Source organism: Mustela nivalis (assembly GCF_964662115.1).
Source record: "Mustela nivalis genome assembly, chromosome: 6".
Classification (NCBI taxonomy): Eukaryota; Metazoa; Chordata; class Mammalia; order Carnivora; family Mustelidae; genus Mustela; species Mustela nivalis.
The window spans coordinates 52,934,636-52,954,493 of NC_139025.1; the positions used below are offsets into that span (position 1 = coordinate 52,934,636).

The 19,858-nt window shown below is 39.1% G+C and overlaps 2 protein-coding genes across 5 annotated transcripts in view; one reads left to right on the forward strand and one right to left on the reverse strand.

Annotated features, from left to right (window-relative positions):
* Positions 1-2,435, reverse strand: part of FANCM (FA complementation group M) — a 66,381-nt gene extending 63,946 nt beyond the window's left edge. For 2 of the 3 annotated variants that reach the window (XM_082735229.1, XM_082735228.1), the window contains exons 1-2: positions 1,722-2,435; positions 757-929 (exon numbers count right to left, since the gene is read on the reverse strand). In XM_082735229.1, coding sequence (XP_082591355.1) covers positions 757-929; positions 1,722-2,238 — 690 coding nt within the window. In that variant the 5' untranslated portion in view covers positions 2,239-2,435. The remainder of the gene's footprint in view (positions 1-756; positions 930-1,721) is intronic. The other variant, XM_082735230.1, reaches the window with a different exon arrangement.
* A 1,479-nt stretch (positions 2,436-3,914) lies between these two features.
* On the forward strand, positions 3,915-19,401 carry FKBP3 (FKBP prolyl isomerase 3). 2 transcript variants are annotated; one of them, XM_082735258.1, is made up of 7 exons: positions 3,915-4,086; positions 6,812-6,913; positions 8,651-8,758; positions 15,136-15,271; positions 15,771-15,838; positions 17,724-17,821; positions 19,050-19,401. In XM_082735258.1, exons 1-7 carry the CDS (start codon positions 3,979-3,981, stop codon positions 19,102-19,104), a joined length of 675 nt encoding a protein of 224 aa, XP_082591384.1. In that variant the 5' UTR covers positions 3,915-3,978; the 3' UTR covers positions 19,105-19,401. The 2 variants fall into 2 exon arrangements, with proteins under 2 accessions (XP_082591384.1, XP_082591383.1); XM_082735257.1 differs by lacking the exon at positions 3,915-4,086 and adding an exon at positions 4,144-4,466.
* The last annotated feature ends 457 nt before the right edge of the window (positions 19,402-19,858 follow it).

Here is a 19,858-nt window from a genome sequence, read left to right on the forward strand (position 1 = left end):
CCCCAAATCTTCTGTGCATCCATAAGTCTCCGTTGGTGCTCCTCATTACACCAACACCCTCACAGTCTTCCAAGTCAGAAACCTGTGAAGGAGTCCTCCTAAATTTCTCCTCTCCCACACTGTACACCCTGCTTTTAGCCCTCTCTCTTCTAATCTCTTTTAAATCTTAAGTATCACCCCAGGTAAACATTTTTAAATGAGTCTCCACCACCCATATCCCCTATGTCCTACAAAGAGCATTCAAACTGCTAGCCATAATAGGCAAATGCCTTCATGACCTAGACCTTAAGTTCTCCAGCCAATCCCACCTCTTCACCTTTATAATTCATATTTATATAGTACATAACTAGAAGGCACTGTTAAGTAGATTGCACACATTATTTCTTTCAATCTTGGTAACAACTCTTGACAGTTAAGTATGATTTTATCTAGCTGCCAGAGAATGACACTGCATATCTACTACCAATTTTTGAATAATTAACTTTGTTCCAAAACTCCACCCACACCCTATTTTAGATTACTGCCTCAACCATCATCATCTACACCTGACACTTGCTAGGGATTAAAAAACAACAAAAACAACCCAGGCAGCAGAGACACTGGTTTGAATGACAGAAGTATTTTCTTCACTGAAATAAGATGAGGTTTTTTTCATAATGATAACACAATCAATAACTACCATCATTAATAAGTATTCACCAAAATACTCTTTAACAGTATGTTCACAGTACAAAATACTTTTAAACGAAATATTACCTGGCAATATGCATAGTTTCCAAGAGCTTTATGAGCTTCATCGATAACTAGACACTTTATTTCAGCAGCAGGACAAGCTCCTCTAGAAAGATCATTTACCATGACTTGAGGTGTAAGAAAAAGGACTCTCTTACTGTGCCATATTTCCTTCCTGGTGAAAGCCTGAGTAGATCCTGTAAACAAAAGTGACATCCTACATTCTAAATACCAGGACTGTTACCTTTAAAATATCTATAATCTAACCTAATTTCAGAATGCAATCCTGTTTTGGTAATCTGCCTTCAGACAAGAACAATTTAACAAATCATTGAAATGTTAAATTTTAAAGCTCTGTTGTGATCCCAGTGTTAATGCTGAGACACAACTAGACTGTCTTTAGAGAATTCCTACAACATGGCATAATAATTGAAGAAAAGCAAGTTCTTCAACTGGGAAATATTTTTGGGGAAGAAAGCCAGAAAACCTCCTGTTCACTTCTGATGGGGTGTACATACAAATCGCTTCAAAGTACTCCGACAAATTACGGAGAGTCTCTGAAAATTGAGGAGAGCAACCCTTTTGGTGAGGGCCAAACTTGTTACAAATAGATAATGCTTTAAGAGAGAGAATGGAGGGGCACCTGGGTGGCTCAGTGGGTTAAGCCGCTGCCTTCGGCTCAGGTCATGATCTCGGGGTCCTGGGATCGAGTCCCACATCGGGCTCTCTGCTCAGCGGAGAGCCTGCTTCCTCCACCCCCCCCCCCCGCGCCTGCCTCTCTGCCTACTTGTGATCTCTCTGTGTCAAATAAATAACTAAAAGCTTAAAAAAGAAGAGAGAGAGAGAATGAATGGAAAATACGGATACTGTGATCTGGGGACTATTCCTCCTGGGTTACGAATTCCTTTAGCTCAATTTCCACCATGCGTGCTTTCCCGAGTTACTCCCCCCCCCCCCCCAGTTTCAAATTAACCCATTTTCTAACATACCTGTCATTTCGGCCATGTGGGACTGCGGAATACCCATCACTCGGTAGCAAGCCTCGATCTGCTGTGTGACCAAGGGTTTCGTGGGGGCCATGAAGACCACCTTGCCGGAAGGGAACCACCGGTAGAAATTGTACATGACCACGGCGGCAATAAAGGTCTTTCCCAAGCCGGTAGGCAGACACACCAGCGTGTTGCAGAACAGAGAGGTCCGAGCAATGTGCAGCTGGTAGTCCCGCACTGGGCAATTAGTAGGGTAAATCCACAGGGAGCCCGCTGAGGTGCAGAAACCGCCATTCTCTAAACTCAGCTGCCGCTCCGCCTCATACACTGCAACCAGCAATACATCATCGTCTGACTCCCGCTGAGCCTCGGTAGCCTCTGCAGCGGGAGGAAAACGTGCCCTAGAGATGCCAGGGCTCTGAGGCCGCTCAGGTCCAGAGCTGCAACCCGGAGCTCCGGCGGGCCGAGAAATGCTTGAGCCCCACGTCTGAAAAAGTGTTCTTTGCCGTCCGCTCATTGGGATGACGACCACCCAAGGCTTCGCTCAGACGCTAGCAGTTCCAACAGCTCAACCGCCACCCTTCGGATCCCCATCGGTTACCTTCGCACAAAACAGAGAAACGTGAGGGCGGGACTGCAGCCTGTTCATGTAGTTGAAAATGCCGCCACTGAGTTTGCGCCGGAAATCTGATTGGCTAGCTTCCCGGAAAACCTCGCGGCCTCCCGGAGACGGATGCGCACGGTTCCGGCGTTAGTCTGAATTTGGTCCGCGGTTCAGTCTCTTCACAGACTCTAAATATAAGTTCCGTTCCCAACGACTGTGTCCCGGCCTCATTGCTAAAGTGATATTGCTTAAAATGATAAAACAAAAACAAACAAAAAACAAAACAAAATAAAACAAAAAAGACTTTGAGATCCTAGGGACAACGGATACCCATTTTTTTGTGTGAATTTAATGTTATCGAGCGAGTATTTCTTATTCCTTGTTGGCTGTATTTTTTTTTAAGATTTTATTTATTTATTTGACAGAGATCACAAGTAGGCAGAGCAGCAGGCAGAGAGAGAGGAGGAAGCAGGCTCCCCGCTGAGCAGAGAGCCCGATGCGGGACTCGATCCCAGAACCCTGAGATCATGACCCCAGCCGAAGGCAGCGGCTTAACCCACTGAGCCACCCAGGCGCCCAATTGGCTGTATTTTTAAAGATGTGAAAAGCAAAAGGGTTAGGTTGAATTAAATATCTTATTTCTTTTTCCAAGCCGAAAAAACAAAAATGCACGGTCTCTTTTTCACAAAGGCAGCCCATTAGTTTACTATTTTTATTGTTAAGAGGGAAGTGAATGGTTTGGTCCCGCATTCGTGGGGAAATTCGAAAGCAAAAAAAAAAAGGAAGGGTTTCCCGGCTCCACCGTTACATCTTCATAAATGATATAGAGAGAGCAGCACGCGTCGGGGTGGTATTCGTCTAGTCTAGCGAAAGCTTTCTACCTCAGGCTTGGATACAATTGCCGACTTCTCCACCCTAAACCTTGGCAGCTTGAGGAATAGCCTCTGTACATTTGCTTCCTCGTGGACACACGAAGTCCACGGACCGTCAGGTTGTTTTGAGCATTAGTAATATCACTGTCGTCACCCGCAAGCGGCATCCTGCGAGGAGCTTCCTCACAGTCGCTTTATTTGGTCAAGTGTCTTGAACTTGCTTTGAAAAAAACTTTCTCGTGTGTTTTTATTACTTCGGCGGGGTAGGGAACAATTGTATTTTAGTTTCACTTGGGTGAGTTTCAAAAGGGAGATGTGGGGTATGGGTCGTTCTGACGGACAAGGACTGAACCTATTCAGGTGTGAAATTTTGGGCTAGAACTAGATAAAACGTGATTAGAAGTCTGAATATTTTCTTAAGCAGGTTATATACAGGCTCTTAAAGGTAGAGCAGCCCGTCGGGTACACAAGTGTAGGTAATGGCTGGTAAATACCACTACCAACACACGTTGCACGACGGGGTTCCAATTAAGGGCAGACGACAGCTTCACGTAACCCGCACAGTCTGTCACAACGACAGCATCACCTGGATCACACCCGGACTCAACCGAGGCCTTCTATAGACAGCCTTGACGTCACTCAAGGACGCGCACCAATCCCGCGACGTCGCACCCTGACCCCGCCCCCTCGAGCTCCACGCGAGGGTCACGCCACGCCCCGGGGGCGGGGCGATACTGAACCTAGGCGGGCTGGCTCAGTAAAGCAGAGGCAGCGGGGGAAGATGGCGGCGGCCGTGCCACAGCGGGCCTGGACCGTGGAGCAGCTGCGCAGCGAGCAGCTACCCAAGAAGGACATTATCAAGTTTCTACAGGACCACGGTTCAGATTCGGTACCAGAGGCGGCGGGGCGGCCGGGCTGGTGCGGCTGAGGGACGCCTCACCCCCCCGGAGATGCCCGTACATTCCGTATTCCTCCGTGCCCCCGCCCTCGTCCTCCCGCGGCCGGTGGCCTGGAAGGCCGGAGAGGCCTCGCGTGCGCGGGGTAGCCAAGCTCCCGCCCTTCCGGGCTGCCCCATTTGGGAGGGGATATCGGTTTTATTTCTTGGGGCAGGCAGGAAGAAATCGCATAATTAAAACCTCATTGGGGTCCTTGAGTGAGGGTGGAAGCCATGAAAAAGAGCTCAGGAGATAATGGGGGTGGGGACGGGTGCCCAAGCTCTAGGGACCTGGGTGAGACCCCTGCGGTGGAGAGTAGGCCATTAGAGAAATGGTAAGGATTGTGAAGACTTTTGAGAACGGTATGTGCGTTTTGGTTTTTCTCATCAGTTACTAAATACTGAACACTACTGCGTTTAATTTTTAAAAAATCCTTAGATTGCGGTTTAACTTTTTTAAAATATCGACTCTTTACATGACCTTTTCGCCTTTATACTGAGGGTAGTTAGATGCGCATTTAGTGTGCAGTATCTCCCATTGTTAGAAACTAAGATGTATTTGGCATTCTTTATCCTTGTACGCCCTGCATTTTTCAGTCTAGTCTCCATCTTAACCACCCAACTCTGGTCACAAGTGTTTCGGGGGGTTTCTTTGGTTTGGTGGTTTTTGGGTTTTTTTGGTCAGACTTTTTTCCCTTCGGAAATTAAGATCATTCATACCTCTCTTAAATTGCCGAACCACTCCACAGTTCGTGCACTCTGCATTCCCCGTTTATGGGAAATAGAAACAGCAGTCTGTATGGTTTCTCTACAGTTTTTCATTTAAGTTCTAAACTTGCATTAGAAAATTTCTTTCTGGGTTCTTCTGTAATGATGTTTATTTTCATTTTGAGGGTTTTTTTTTTTTTTAAGATTGTGTTTATTTGAGAGAGAGCACAAGCAGAGTAAGCAGCAGACGGAGAGGGAGAAGGAGGCTCCCCTGCAGAGCAGGGAGTGGGATGTGGGGGTCTCATCCTAGGATCCTGGGATCATGACCCCAGCTGAAGGCAGTCCCTTAACCAACTGAGCCATCAAGGTCACCGATTTTGAGGTGTCTTGAAAAGGAAATAAAGTTATTATCTAGCAACCAGTTCCATACATCTAGAATAAGTATCCTGACATCAGCAAATACTTAACATCTATAGCAAGAGCTATGCTCAGTGTTTGGTGATACAGGGTAAAAGAAAGACCATGCCTCAGGTATTCCATTTTATACCATTTTAATGGAGTTATTTTCTCTTAAGTCAATTCCTATTTTCAACGGGAACAATAGAATAAACTAGGCATTATCATTTGTTAACATTTAATGCCTCAGTCCTATAGTCATCAGATTTTTCGAGATCACTGTACAATCAAATGTAAGACAGGCCTGTCGGGACAATTTCAAGAGACTTGAGTTATCAAAATATTTTTTGATAGATTAAGTGCATATCTTAAGTGCATATTCTCCAGTATTCATTCACATACTTAAGCCTATATTTGACAGTCACTATTTTATTGATCATAAGATATTAAGGAGATGTTTGCATTTTGGATAATTTTGGGATCTTGCAAAAGAAATGACTTGAGTGCTAAAAGCAACTGATACTTCCATTTAATCAAAATAACCTTTCCCCATCAGTCTTTATCATTTAGAATATTTCTCTAATTGGGGGAGAGGAAAAGCAGAGGAGAAAAGAATACAGCACTGATAGTGTTAGAAAAGTTCTTTTTATCAAAGGACAGAATATGCCAGAGGACAACGTTGAGAAAATAACAAAAATGAGGAATCAAGGACCAAAAGGCAGAAAAGGAAGCGGAATAAAATAAGGAAAACAAAGACATTATTAAAATCCCCACATTGCTTGATTTTGAGATGAAGTTAGTATTTTCATGTCCATTTATCAACGTAGTTTAAGTTTGCCAACTTTAGAGAAGTAGAATTCTGTTACTTTGGTTTATTAAGTACATTGTTATTAGTCCTGATAGCTAATATTTTTTGAGTTCTCACCAGGCAACAAACTGTATGTTTAAATGTATTAAATGGACTATTGCATTTATCCTTAGAACAACCCTCTGACATAGATGTTGTTATTAATCTTCCATTATGATACCGAAACGGAGTCTTTAGGAAAGCTTAGTCCTTTGTCTTAAGATCAGATAGCTAGGATTTTAATACAGGTGGTCTGACTCCTCAGCCTACACACTTAACTACCATATATCCAGCATTGTGTAACAGTGCTTCCCAGTCAAGAATGAGTTACAGCTTTGTCAAGATAGGTATGCCCAAGATGGTTGGAGATTCCTAGGACCATAGCCAAGTAACATCCTGCCAGTAGCAGCATCATCCAGTTACCAAAATGTGTTTGCTGTGTAAATGTTCTGCAAGTTTTATAATGAGAAAAGCGTTAGTATGCAACAGTGTGACCACTACATAGTATTACAGTTACAGTCTTGTCAATAATTTTTATTAATACACTGTATTTTTTAATCTTCCTTAAATCTTTTTTGTTAGGGTATAAAATATATTTATTTCATTTTTTCCATCATAAGTAGTTTTATTAAAGATATAATTACTAACATAAAAGGTCATTTTTCTGAATTTTAGACCCTTATTACATGAGGGAGATTATTTTGACTAACCAGCTTTTTTTCTTTATAGTTTCTTGCAGAACATAAGTTATTAGGAAACATTAAAAATGTGGCCAAGACAGCTAACAAGGACCATTTGGTTACAGCCTACAACCATCTTTTTGAAAGTAAGGTGAGTATTGTTTCATTTCATTACCATAATATTATTTTAGATATTTTATTTGCAAAAAGAAGTTTTATTTATTTTTTTTTTAAAGATTTTTATTTATTTGTTAGAGAGAGAGATACAGAGCGCAAGCACAGGCAGACAGAGTGGCAGGCTAGAGGCAGAGGGAGAAGCAGGCTCCCTGCCGAGCAAGAAGCCCGATGTGGGACTCGATCCCAGGACGCTGGGATCATGACCTGAGCCGAAGGCAGCCGCTTAACCAGCTGAGCCACCCAGGCGTCCCTGCAAAAAGAAGTTTTAAATTTATTTGCAGAATATGTTTAAGTTTTTCCACCTGGCATTTTTCCTAACTGTAATCACAAATGGACTAGCTGCCAAATCTAGCAACGTTAATCTGCAGGATGGCAGGATATTGTGATATTTTGAAAGGAACGAAATTTTTAAAAAATAATTCCCAGGATGCCTAGATGGCTCAGTCATTTGAGCATCTGACTCTCGATTTTGACTCAGATCACTGTCTCAAGGTCCTGAGATCAAGCCCTGCACTAGGCTCCCTGTTCATCGGATAGTCTGCTTGAGAGTCTTTTCCTCTGCCCTTTTCCACGCTTGCACATCCCCATGCTTGTACTCTCTCAAAATAAATAAATCTTTCAATAATAATAATAATAATTCCCTGTAGCTTAAATTAAGACAACAAATAAGGGTACTGAAAAGTCAAAAATCCAAAGTTCCATTTCATTAATGAATTTAAAATCTTAGTTAGATTTAGGCTAACCCTCTAGAAAAACAAATTTTAAGAAATTCTCTAATACCTTTTCACTATGAAATGACCATCTTCCACAGCAAGGAGTCTTTTTTTTTTTTTTTAAGATTTTATTATTTATTTGACAGAGATCACAAGTAGGCAGAGAGGCAGGCAGTGGGGCGGGGGGGGCGGGGATGCAGGCGCCCTGCCGAGCAGAGACCCAATGCAGGGTTTGATCCCAGGACCCTGACCTGAACCAAAGGGAGAGGCTTAACCCACTGAGCCACCCAGGCACCCTGCAAGGGGTCTTTATTAAGGAATTGTGTGAATTTTTTTAAGATTGATGTATTTATTAGAGAGAACACAAGCAGGGAGGAGAGGGGTAGAGGGAAAGGGAGAACCTGTCTCCCTGCTGAGTATGGACCCCACCATGGGGCCCAACCAACTGAGCCACCCAGAAAACCCAGGAACTGTGTGAATTGTATTCATATCTGAGTCCGAGTTGGCCTTTCTACATCTTTTTTTTTCCCCTTTTAAAGATTTATTTATTCATTTTAAAGCAATACAGAGTACAAGAGCAAGACAGGGGAGAGGTGGGGCAGAGGAAGAAGGAGAGAATCCCAAGCAGACTCCCCATGAGCACAGAGTCCAACACGGGGCTTGATCCCATGACCCCAAGATCATGACCCAAGCTGAAACCAAGAGTCAGAGGCCCAACTGACTGAATCACCCAGTCACCCCTGAATTGTCCTATCTGAAAATCTCCTTTTCAGCATTTATGTTATGAGATGCTTTGGGGTTTCTAATTTGTTGATTAAAATGTTTAACATAAGATTTTTCCTTTGTTCTTAGGTAGTTTCCATTTATTTGTATTTGAGTTATATGGCCTATATTCATGATGTACATATTAATTAAATTGAAAAGTTGAAAATCTAGATGTCCCTTCTAGCTTTTAGCCTGTTCTGAATATGGTAAACAGTAGAACATTTTCCTTACAGCGTTTCAAGGGTACGGAAAGTATAAGTAAAGTGTCTGAACAGGTGAAAAATGTGAAGCTTAATGAAGATAAACCCAAAGAAACCAAGTCTGAAGAGACTCTGGATGAGGTTTGTATATAATATTATTTTATTTCTCTTGTGAATTTGAGAAAAGTATTTGTTTACTGCCCTGCTTTCTCATAAGGGGTGAAGGAGTATGGCTACTTTCAGTAAGCCAAACACTGATTTGGAGTGTGTTATCTCTCATAGGTATACTGAACCAGAATAAAATGTGTAAGAACCAAAGCTTTACAGTTATTAAGCCTTTCCTGTAAAATACCTCTAGCTTTGTATTTTATAGTTCCTCTGTGTCTGACCAGAACTTCTGAAGTTCCAAAGCCATTAAAGGTTCTGGTTCATATTTATTAAAGTTGGACTGAGTAAAAGATACTTCACTGTGATTATTTTTAGCTTTTTCTAATGTACATGGTATCTTTGGCAATAGAAATAGTCCAGGCTTGGCTACAGGGTGTGGAGTCATCTGCCTCATCTTTCGCAACATAGGTTTTACATTTTGGTACAAGGGTTTGAAGAACTAGATGAAACCATTTCTGCAGATGGACAGCCCCAGTAGAGCCAAGGACAGAAGTTAGAACAGATGCAATAGAGCTGAATTGACTATAATCTTGCCACTTCTGATAATACTTGCTAACTAAGCTTACTCATTCTAGCGGTCTTAGTATCAGTGATAATAATCTAGTAATAATAATGTTTTTTAGGTCTTAAAAAGAGATGCCACCTAATGATGAAGGTATGGCATTTGGATATTTGTAGAAAGAGTGCAAGTTCAAGTATAGAATTATAGTTTATATGACTGAAGCTAGTTAATTCACATGATATTTTCTTGTTGGTTGAAAAGCGCAAATTAATGTTGGTGGATATGTACACACAAAAAAGCAATTTTGAGGTTTATCACATCTAATATTTGATAAATGTTATATGTATTGGACAAATATTGAGCAGCTACTAAGGTTAAAAAAAGGTATAATAATTACTGAAAAGGATTGCAAAAACAGTTGGTAAAATAGTTTAGCCTCCAGAAAATTACAATAAAGGAGGAATTAGGCAACAGATTGTATATCATGAAGAGGTTAAGAAAAAGAGAGCTACAAGTAGGGTATAAGAGCTGGAGACAATCTAGAGAGATCTTAAGAGGATCCTAAATTACATTCCTTTTTTTATTTTTTATTTTTTATTTTTTTAAGATTTATTTATTTGACAGAGAGAAATCACAAGTAGACAGAGAGGCAGCCAGAGAGAGAGAGAGAGGGAAGCAAGCTCCCTGCTGAGCAGAGAGCTCGATGCGGGACCCGATCCCAGGATCCTGAGATCACGACCCGAGCCGAAGGCAGCGGCTTAATCCACTGAGCCACCCAGGCGCCCTACATTCCTTTTTTTAAAGATCTCTTTTCTCAGGGGCACCTGGGTGGCACAGTCAGCTAAGCATCCAGCTCTTGGTGTCAGCTCAGGTTATGCGCTCAGGATTGTGAGATTGAGCCCCGTACTGGGCTCCACGCTCAGTGCAGAGTTTACTTAAGACTCTCACTCTTCCCCTACTTCGCCCACGTGCTTTCTCGTTCTCTAAATAAATACATATTTTTAAAAATAAAATAAAATACAAATCTGATTCTGTTAACTTCTCTTTAAATCTCTTAATTGGCTGTTCAGTGACCTGAAGATTAAAAAAAAAGTTTCATAATGTATGCTACGTGTATTTCCAGCCTCATCTTACACCACATTGCCTCCTTCACTTCTCCCCTGCAGACTATACTGTTTTCATGCTCTACCCTACTATAAAAATGCCCTTCTCTTTATAAGCCTTTCCCTAATCACCTACCTCAAAGAAATCTCTCCCAGCTTAAACCTACAGTGGGTTAGGTCACTGTGTCATTCCCATCTTAGACTTGTGCTTCCTCTTTAGTTCTCATAACCCATGCAGTTACACACATGACTATATTCTCTGTTAAAATGAGGGTCAGGACCAAGTCTACCACCCTCCAAATGTATCTCCAGTTTCTAACACATGGAACATGTTCAAATATTTATTGAATAATAATAGGGATAATTATGTTAACATACTCTCATTTTTAGAGGCTATGATGTGATCCAGTTAACTCAAATTGTAATGATTACTCTCAAAGTTCCTTTTTCTCTGTCTGCAAGTACCTAGTTCAGATACAGTCTCAAGAATGCAGTTCTTTTCATCACTCTGAAGTAAGAAATTGTTGTAAAACCAGGAAATTACCTAAAAGCCAGGTCCATTCAAGCACATAATTCAGGTGTACCTTTGGGAGTGATCTGACTTCTCACCATGAACTAAGCAGTAAGCAAGTTCTTGCAGTGAAACCCAAAATCAGATCAAATTACTACTGTGAAAGTGTGTAATATAGGTCCCAGAAATTCCAGTTTGTTTTCTGGCATCATCAAAACCTGTACCTTCTGTCTCCTTGAAGATTCACAGTGCATGTTAGCTGGTGACAGTTCTGAGAAGGCATGCAGAATAAAGGCATATTTAACTTTCTTCAATGTAGTGATTTCCAAACTTAATTATGGTAAACCTCTTTTCTTCTCTAACAGTGTTAACAATGCTAAGGAATAAGTGATCTCTAAAAGATACTTTGTGAAACACTGAAATGGAGGCTATCCTTAGGCAGATTGGCACCTTCACCAAGACTGAGTAATCACCAGTTTAATTTTTTTTGAAGTATTCTATGACCTAGATTTAATGTAGATAACACAACGTGCGTGCCCAAGCATCTTGGGACAACAAATGGGAAAACAATGAAATGACATTAAGATTTAAAATATGGTTATTGTTCCGTAATTGTACCTTATCCATTCAAATAGTTAAGTGTGATTTCTTAAAAAAAAAGTCTTAAGAAGGTCTAGTATTTTTTCATAAAAAAATTATGTAGTCATTCTCATTTTGTTTTACCAGATTTTGTAAGTCAGCTATATTTTTAAAATATTTTTCTGATATAAAAATAACGTGATGTTTTTCAAATAGAAAAGTGGGGCACTTAGGTGGCTCAGTGGGTTAAGCCTCGGCCTTCAGCTCAGGTCATGATCTCAGGGCCCTGGGATCAAGCCCCGCATCTCTCTGCCTACCTCTCTGCCTACTTGTGATCTTTCTCTGTCAAATAAATAAATAAAATCTTTAAAAAAAAAAAAAAAAGAGAGAAAGTAATAGAAAAGTATAGAGAATAAGTATTCCAACACCTAGAAATGAACATGCTTAACATTTCAGAATGTTGTCTTTGAATATTTTCTAAGTGCATATTGATTTAAATAGTTGAGATATTACTATTGTTAGATACTACTATTGATTTTTCACTTTATAAGAATTTTTCCACATTATAAAAAATTGAGTATTAGATTACCATAAACATGTGGTTATTTTGCCACTGTGGATAATGGTGCATTGAATAAGTGCACAAAGATTTTTTTTCCTAAGCTTCAGATTACTTCTTGAGCATATTTTTGTATAAATAGAATTATTATTATTGATTACACTTGTGATCTTTTTAAATTGCATTCCAAAGAGATGGCACCAGTTTATACTGCTAGACACCTCACCATTTATAGTAACATTTTTCATTAAAACAACCTTGGAATGGGAGTGTCAGCAAGGAAGTTAATGGTTGCTTTTATAATAATACATGTACTCGTGCTGTAGATGTGACTTGATTTAGGGAGTCAGCCTAGCTTTAGTTGAAAGTGCTAATTCTTAGACTCTAAATTAAATTGGACTATATACTCTATCCAGGCATTACTTTCTGGTAAAAAAGATGGAAAAAAGACTGTCAGGTCGCTGTGAGTTTAAATGTATTGACGCAAGAAAAACAAAATGATTTGTGTAATACTTGTCATTCCATATGTGCTTGGGTAAAGTGGTTAAGAGCATGGGACTTTACATGCTAGCTGCCTGGTTTCCAGTCCTACTCAGCCACTTAGGAGCTGTAGGTGCGTAAGCAAGTTGCTTAACCACTCTATTTCTATATTTCCTTTTTTGTAAAATAGGAATAATGTACCTAAGGCATAAGGTAGTAACAATTAAGAGTTAATTTGTGTAAAGCATTTGGATAGTGCCCAGCACATAGAGGGTACTCGGTAGTTGCTATTTTAACTGATATCACTAGAAGTTAACTATCATCAGTACTACTTTTTTTTTTTTAAGATTTTATTTATTTATTTGACAGAGATCATAGGTAGGCAGAGAGGCAGGCAGAGAGAGAGGGGGAAGCAGGCTCCCCGCTGAGCAGAGAGCCCCATGCGGTGCTCAATCCTAGGACCCTGAGATCATGACCTGAGCCGAAGGCAGAGCCTTAACCCACTGAGCCATCCAGGTGCCTCTATCATCAGTACTATTATTTGAGGTATTCAGGCATAGTGGAAGAACAGGGGCTTTGGATTCAGACAAACCCACATCCATATTCATTCTCTACTACTCATCAGCTTTGTTGCAAATTTCCTGAACCTCAGTTCTTTCATCTGCAAAAATGCAAGTAGGTGACACCTTCAGAGGATTAAGAGTAAGTGGGATGGTATGTGTTATGTAGCTGGCAAATACTAGATGTTTAATGTCTTTTATTTTCTTTTCCCATTATTAAATGTTTTGTAGTGTAAAATTCTAAATACATACTTTAATTTTTTTAAAAGGTTTTATTTTAATTCGTTAGTTAACATACAGTGTTACATTCATCTATAATAATTCCGCACTTCCACACATCACCTGGTGCTCATCACAAGTGGACTTCTTAATCCCCATCACCTGTTTAACCCATACCCCCACCACCACTGACCTCCCCTCTGGGAACATCAGTTTGGTCTCTGTAGTTAAGAGTCTGTTTCTTGGGGGGCGCCTGGGTGGCTCAGTGGGTTAAGCATCTGCCTTCAGCTCAGGTCATGATCTCAGGGTTCTGGGATCGAGCCCCGCATCGGGCTCTCTGCTCAGCAGGGAGCCTGCTTCCTCCTCTCTCCCTCTTTGCCTGCCTCTCTGCCTACTTGTGATCTCTCTCTCTCTGTCAAATAAATAAAATCTTTAAAAAAAAAAAAGTCTGTTTCTTGGTTTCTCTCTCTCACTTTTTTTCCCTTTGCTTATTTTATTAAATTCCACATAAGTGAAATTATATGATATTTGTCTTTCTCTGACTTATTTCACTTAGCATAATACTCTGGCTCCATCCCTGCCATTGCAAAGACAAGATTTCATTCTTTTTATGGCTGAATAATACTCCATTGTATGTATATATACTACATTTTCATTATCCATTCATCAATCAGTGGACACTTGGGCTGCTTCTTATCTTGGTTTTTGTAACTAATGCTGCTATAAACATAGGGGATCATATATCCCTTTGAATTAGTGTTCTTCTTTTGGTTAGTACTCAGAAGTGCAATTGCTATTTTTAACTTTTTGAGGAACCTCCATACAGTTTTCCACAGTGGCTATACCAGTTTACATTCCTGCCAACAGTGTGAGAGGGTTCCCCTTTCTCCACAGCCCCACCAACACCTGTTGTTTATTGTGTTACTGATTTTAACCATTTTGACAGGTGTGAGGTATTATCTCTGTAGTTTTGATTTGCATTCCCCTGATAAAGTGATGATGAGCATCTTTTATTCTTTTAAAGATTTTAGTTACTAATTTGATCAGAGAGAGCACAAGCCAGGGGGATGACAGCCAGAGGGAAAGGAAGAAGCAGAATCCCTGCTGAACAAGGAGCCTGATCCAGTCCTGTCTCAGGACCCTGGGATCATGACCTGAGCTGAAGGCAGATGCTCAATGAATGAGCCACCTAGGCGCCCCACCTTTAGCTTTCTTTAAAAGCTTCTGATAATCCTGTTTTGTTCTAGGAAATATGTCCCTTATGATAATTTCTATAGATGATTCTGTTTATTGTATGAACTTAAAGTTCAGAAACAAATGGAATATTACTGTATTCCTTCTAATTGGATATAGTAAAAATATTTAGTAATGTCAATTATTGGTGCTAAACAACTCAGATTTTTGAAAGTAAGTCACAGGGCTTTATTTAATGTCTTACAGTTTTATAGGAATTAGATAGTAATGGTATTTCTAACCTTGGAAAATAATGGGATTTATTTTATGGTTTGTTGAATAATAGAATTTTGTCAAAAGAACATTGGTTTCCAAGGTAGCTGGAAGTTACTTGAAATTATAGATAGGCTGTTTACTAATATTGCCACAGACTTGGAATTAGATAGTGACGTTTTTTTGTTTTTGTTTTTTTTTTAACTCAGAGGTGAATCAGAGGTAAATAGTTTGTTAACCACATCTGTGAAACTTTGTGACCAGACTTGGGTCATAATTGGCTATATAAGAATTCTCTTTGTCCAAAAAAAAAAAAAAAAATGAATTCTCTTTGTCATCCTTCTAAAAGAAGGATATGAGTTACTGTTTGTGTTGTTTTGTTTGTTTTTAGGGTCCACCAAAATATATAAAATCTGTTCTTAAAAAAGGAGATAAAACCAACTTTCCCAAAAAGGGTGATGTTGTTCACTGCTGGTATACAGGAACACTACAGGATGGGACTGTTTTTGATACTAATATTCAAACGAGTAAGTCTAAATGTAATCTTACCTTTTTAGCTTTAAGGCATTGCAAAATATGTGTGTGGTACACGAACAGTTGGCTGTACCTTTCTCTTGGCTGTCACTTTTTTCCAGAAGTCTTTTGCACCTGTGATTTACTTGGACTCAGAGGTCTTCAGTTCACTATTTATTGGCCGGGTGGATAAATACTTCTTGATCATTGGGAAGCAAAAAATAAGCTTAGTCTAAACTTGGTTAATATCCCAAAGTTGAGGCTTTCGTATTTAATGTAAAAGGTAGAACAGTGTGCTGTTTTAGTAGTGTAAATATAGGTCCTTACTCTCTCCCTCCTTTTAGACCATAACTATTTTTACATACAGAATTTTCTTGGTGCATTAGCTTTCTGAATCTTTATTTTTTTTCAAATGCATAATATGTTAAGTTCTAAAATTAAAGACTTAAATCATTATGTTTTTCCATTGGAACTTAATTTCATCGTGCAAAATAAGAAAATTTTGTTTTACAGGTTCAAAGAAGAAGAAAAATGCCAAGCCTTTGAGTTTTAAGGTTGGAATAGGCAAAGTTATCAGAGGAGTAAGTAAAAATGGCAATGAATCATTAGATATTTTGGCACATGCTGCATGTGGTATGGTGCCATAATTAGGATTGGGGATATGATGAACAGTCTTTTTGGAGTCTGACAAATCAGGTGCTGTCACTACTAACTGATCTGGCCCAAGTTTTCTGGGTCTCAGTTATGGACGCTACAGTCTTCCTCAAGATTGCTGAACAATTAAAGGAGCATAACTACAATGCATAATATAATGAGACTCAAGTATTATTTTCTTCATGCCTGCCCTTTTTACTTTTTCATCATAAATTCTTCATCAGAAAGTTTGGCTTTCTAAATTTATCTTTAAGACTCTTGTAAAATGTTACATAGGTTGTTGCACCACTTTCACATCAAAGAGAAAGGTAAAAGGTAAAATACCTGTTTCAATGAAGTACTTAATATAGAAGCAAAAGTTTGTTCTGGGCCTTTTCACCTCTCACAACCGGAATTCAAACACAGGAAAATCTTTCAAATATAAGCATTCTTTTTTTGGCTGCCCTTACTTACATGGAGAGATAATAGAAGGAAACTTTGAGAAAAGGGGAAGGTGTGATTGAGTTGTACTGACCAATGCAGTGTACGAAAGGAGGTAATAGATCAGGGCTCATTACTGGCTTCACTGAATCAAGTTGTTATTCCAGGGCCCATTTATTATTAAAATGTCTTTATTCACATCATCAAACATTGTAACTGAAATGCCTGTTAAATGCACTGAGAACCCTCCATGTTATTCTTTTTATTGTGGGTAAGTCCGTAAAAACAGCTCAATCATTCAGAGCCCCAGATTATAAAACATCTTAAAGCTAAAGGTTTAGTTGAAAATAATCCTAACTGCTACTTGATTATACCAAATTGATAATAACTGTATACCAAGTTAATCAGTTGCTTCCATGACTAATTTGCTTGTGTATTTCTAGTGAACTGTATTAATTTCCATCATATAACAGATCTCTATCCCTTGAGTTTTATCAGAGTATCTGTCATATCTACCTTTGCATTTTGTAGATTTAACTGTTTTTCGTAACTTCCTTTAAGATCCAGGGCATATGGTTGTCTCAGTCGGTAAAGTATGTGAATTATCTGGGGCTTGTGAGTTCAAGCCCCATGTTAGGAGTACAGTTTACTTAAAACTTATGTATATATGTATTTATTTTCCAAATTTGGACAGATGGGAGTGGCAACACAGAAACCTGTATCATTTCTTTGAATAGTTTTACCTTCTATGGAAGGTCAGTGCTGTAACATGTAGTTTATCTTGTATGTGCCATCCGGACTCCATAATCTAGTGATTTTTTTTTTTTAAGATTTTATTTATTTATTTGACAGAGAGAGATCACAAGTAGACAGAGAGGCAGGCAGAGAGAGAGAGAGGGAAGCAGGCTCCCTGCTGAGCAGAGAGCCAGAGCCCTATGCGGGGCTCAATCCCAGGACCCTGAGATCATGACCTGAGCTGAAGGCAGCGGCTTAACCCACTGAGCCACCCAGGCGCCCCCATAATCTAGTGATCTTAAGATGATTCTGTTTTTAGCTTATCCCTCTAATATAAAGTCAGAAGTTTGCCCTGGGATATATCAAGTGTATCAAGTTTTTTATATTATTGATAAACTGGTTTCCATAACTTAAGATAGTTAACATTTTAAAAAGTTCACCCTGTAACATTTGAAGCATATATTGCACTAAAAAATTGTTTAACATTCTTTTTTTTTTTTCCATTGAGGAAATAAAAGACAAAGATTCACCCAAGGGTGTTGCCTTACAATATAGTAAAATCCAGTAACAATGCTTTTTGGTATATTCAGCCTTCTAGTTTTTCATGAATTTTTTTTTCAATTGTCATTAGTTTTTATTTCATGTTCTTGCCTTTAGTGGGATGAAGCACTCTTAACTATGAGTAAAGGAGAAAAGGCTCGACTAGAGATTGAACCAGAATGGGCTTATGGAAAGAAAGGACAGCCTGATGCCAAGTATCCTTTTTTCCTTTGTGAATAAAGAAAAAAACACGAAGAAAGACCACCTGAATGAATAAAAGATATTGTGTAGGTTAACTTGGAGAATAGGAATCATGTCCAGACTAGTATTCCTGATATCTAGATGCTTCTGTATCAGCACCTTCAATATGGACGGGAGTTAATATTTTCCATTGAGAAAAAGTGTGCAAACTTGAGCTAGAATAGATTCTTACCTTTTTTTCCTCTTGAACTCAAGTTTTCTATTTTTAGAGGTAAACTTTCATCTTTGAAAGGCAGTTGTTACTGTATGAAGGATTTACTTCAAGGAGTTAAGATGTCCAGTACAAACAAATGAAGCAAGTTATAGGATACAAGTATGGCTCATGGTAATTTTATGCTACAGTATAATTTCAGGCAATTAATGGGTATTCAGAGCTTAGAAATGGAACACATATTGAGGATTACCAGTTGTGAAGTTGAGACCATGGGTCCAACAATGTGTAAGCCTCTGTGATTACTACTAATGATAATTTCTGATAGGCCTGGTTTGTGAAAATTCAAAAGCCATGCCTCCTGACCAACCAGAACAATCCAATAACTGAGAAGGTAGTTTATGTTGTTTGTTCCATTCCCATTGGACTAGTTGGATCAGTTAAAGTAACTTTTGAAAAATTTGGAAGGCCTCTCCCAATTTTATCAGTTAAGATTATTTGGGAATATAATAATCCTCTTCTAAACCTATCAAAACTAGATGGCCCAACTACAGCTTCCCATCTCATGTGAAGCATCTCAAAACCAATCAAATAAAAATCACACTTCTCTGAATTCAGCATCTTAAAATTCATAGCAAATATCATGCATTAGCTATATGAACTTCGATTTAATATAACTTACACACCCAACTAGATTTTTTTTTTTTTTTTTTTTTTTGGTAAGCAGAGTAGCAGTCTTCATTAGGTGGTGGCTAAATTGGGAGTACTGATGAAGCATCCAGGAAAGGAATATCCAAGTCCAAGCTTAACCTATCTAGTTGGTCTATACTGATGGGTTATAATCACCATTCACAAAGATATTTTTAGCAACCACTAAGCTAGTATGTACTAGCACCTCAATCAGTCATAAAGCTCTTCTCTTTGGGATTAATATCCAATATCCATTACATATAATTCTAATTTTAGACTGAGGTTATTGGGAATGAAGGAAGAAGTAATTTTTATCAAATTTACCTTGACTTCTTCAACAGAATTCCACCAAATGCAAAACTCATTTTTGAAGTAGAATTAGTGGATATTGACTGAAATAGCAGCAATGCTTCAGATATAATGACATCAGCAACAATAAAACATTGCCTTGAAGAAACTTTTATGTAACTATTTAGAGCTGGTTACTATTGTAAGGGAAGAGTCGACTGGAAAATTCAAGAGCTCAGATATTGTTTATCCAATCCCCAACTTTTAATATACGTAATCCATTATAATTCCCTAAAGTTTGAAATATTTTACTACAGCTATGTAAAATACTGGTTAAGGAGAAATGACTTTCCTTTACCTGTTGTAAACTAAAAGGCTCAATAAAAACATATTCAGTGTCTTGCATGTGTTTGGTGTTAATATATAAATGTTCTGATGTGCTTAACGACAGCTAAGGCTTAATCAGAACAAGGAGTTATAGTAAAATTATCTAGACAGCTTTGCCAGGGACACTCCTCTTAAAATCTTTTCTAAAGAGCTTTTATGACTTTTTAAAGATTTTATTTATTTATTTTAGAAAGAGTGCATGTGCATGAGCTGGGGGTGAGGGGGGAGCAAGGAGCAGAGAAGAGGAAGAGAATCTGGAGTTAACTCCCCACTGAGCTTGGAGCCGCCTGACACCGGGTTCAATTTTCCAACGCTGAGATCACAACTTAAGTGGAAACCAAGAGTCGGATGCCCAACTGAGCCACCCAGATGCCCCTCCTCTTAAAATTTTAAAAGTAGTAGTCCTGTATAGTGAGAAGACAAGCAAAGAAATTGAGGAAGCAAAAACAGCTAAATGGTCTAATTCTGGCAAGAA

Bases quoted from the DNA above. Each gene is read 5' to 3' on its own strand.
- FKBP3 (XM_082735258.1), top strand. From the start codon at position 3,979: ATGGCGGCGGCCGTGCCACAGCGGGCCTGGACCGTGGAGCAGCTGCGC. The intron at 4,087-6,811 runs GTACCAGAGGCG...TTTTCTTTATAG, and splicing joins AGGACCACGGTTCAGATTCG to TTTCTTGCAGAACATAAGTT. The intron at 15,839-17,723 runs GTAAGTAAAAAT...TCTTGCCTTTAG, and splicing joins TAGGCAAAGTTATCAGAGGA to TGGGATGAAGCACTCTTAAC.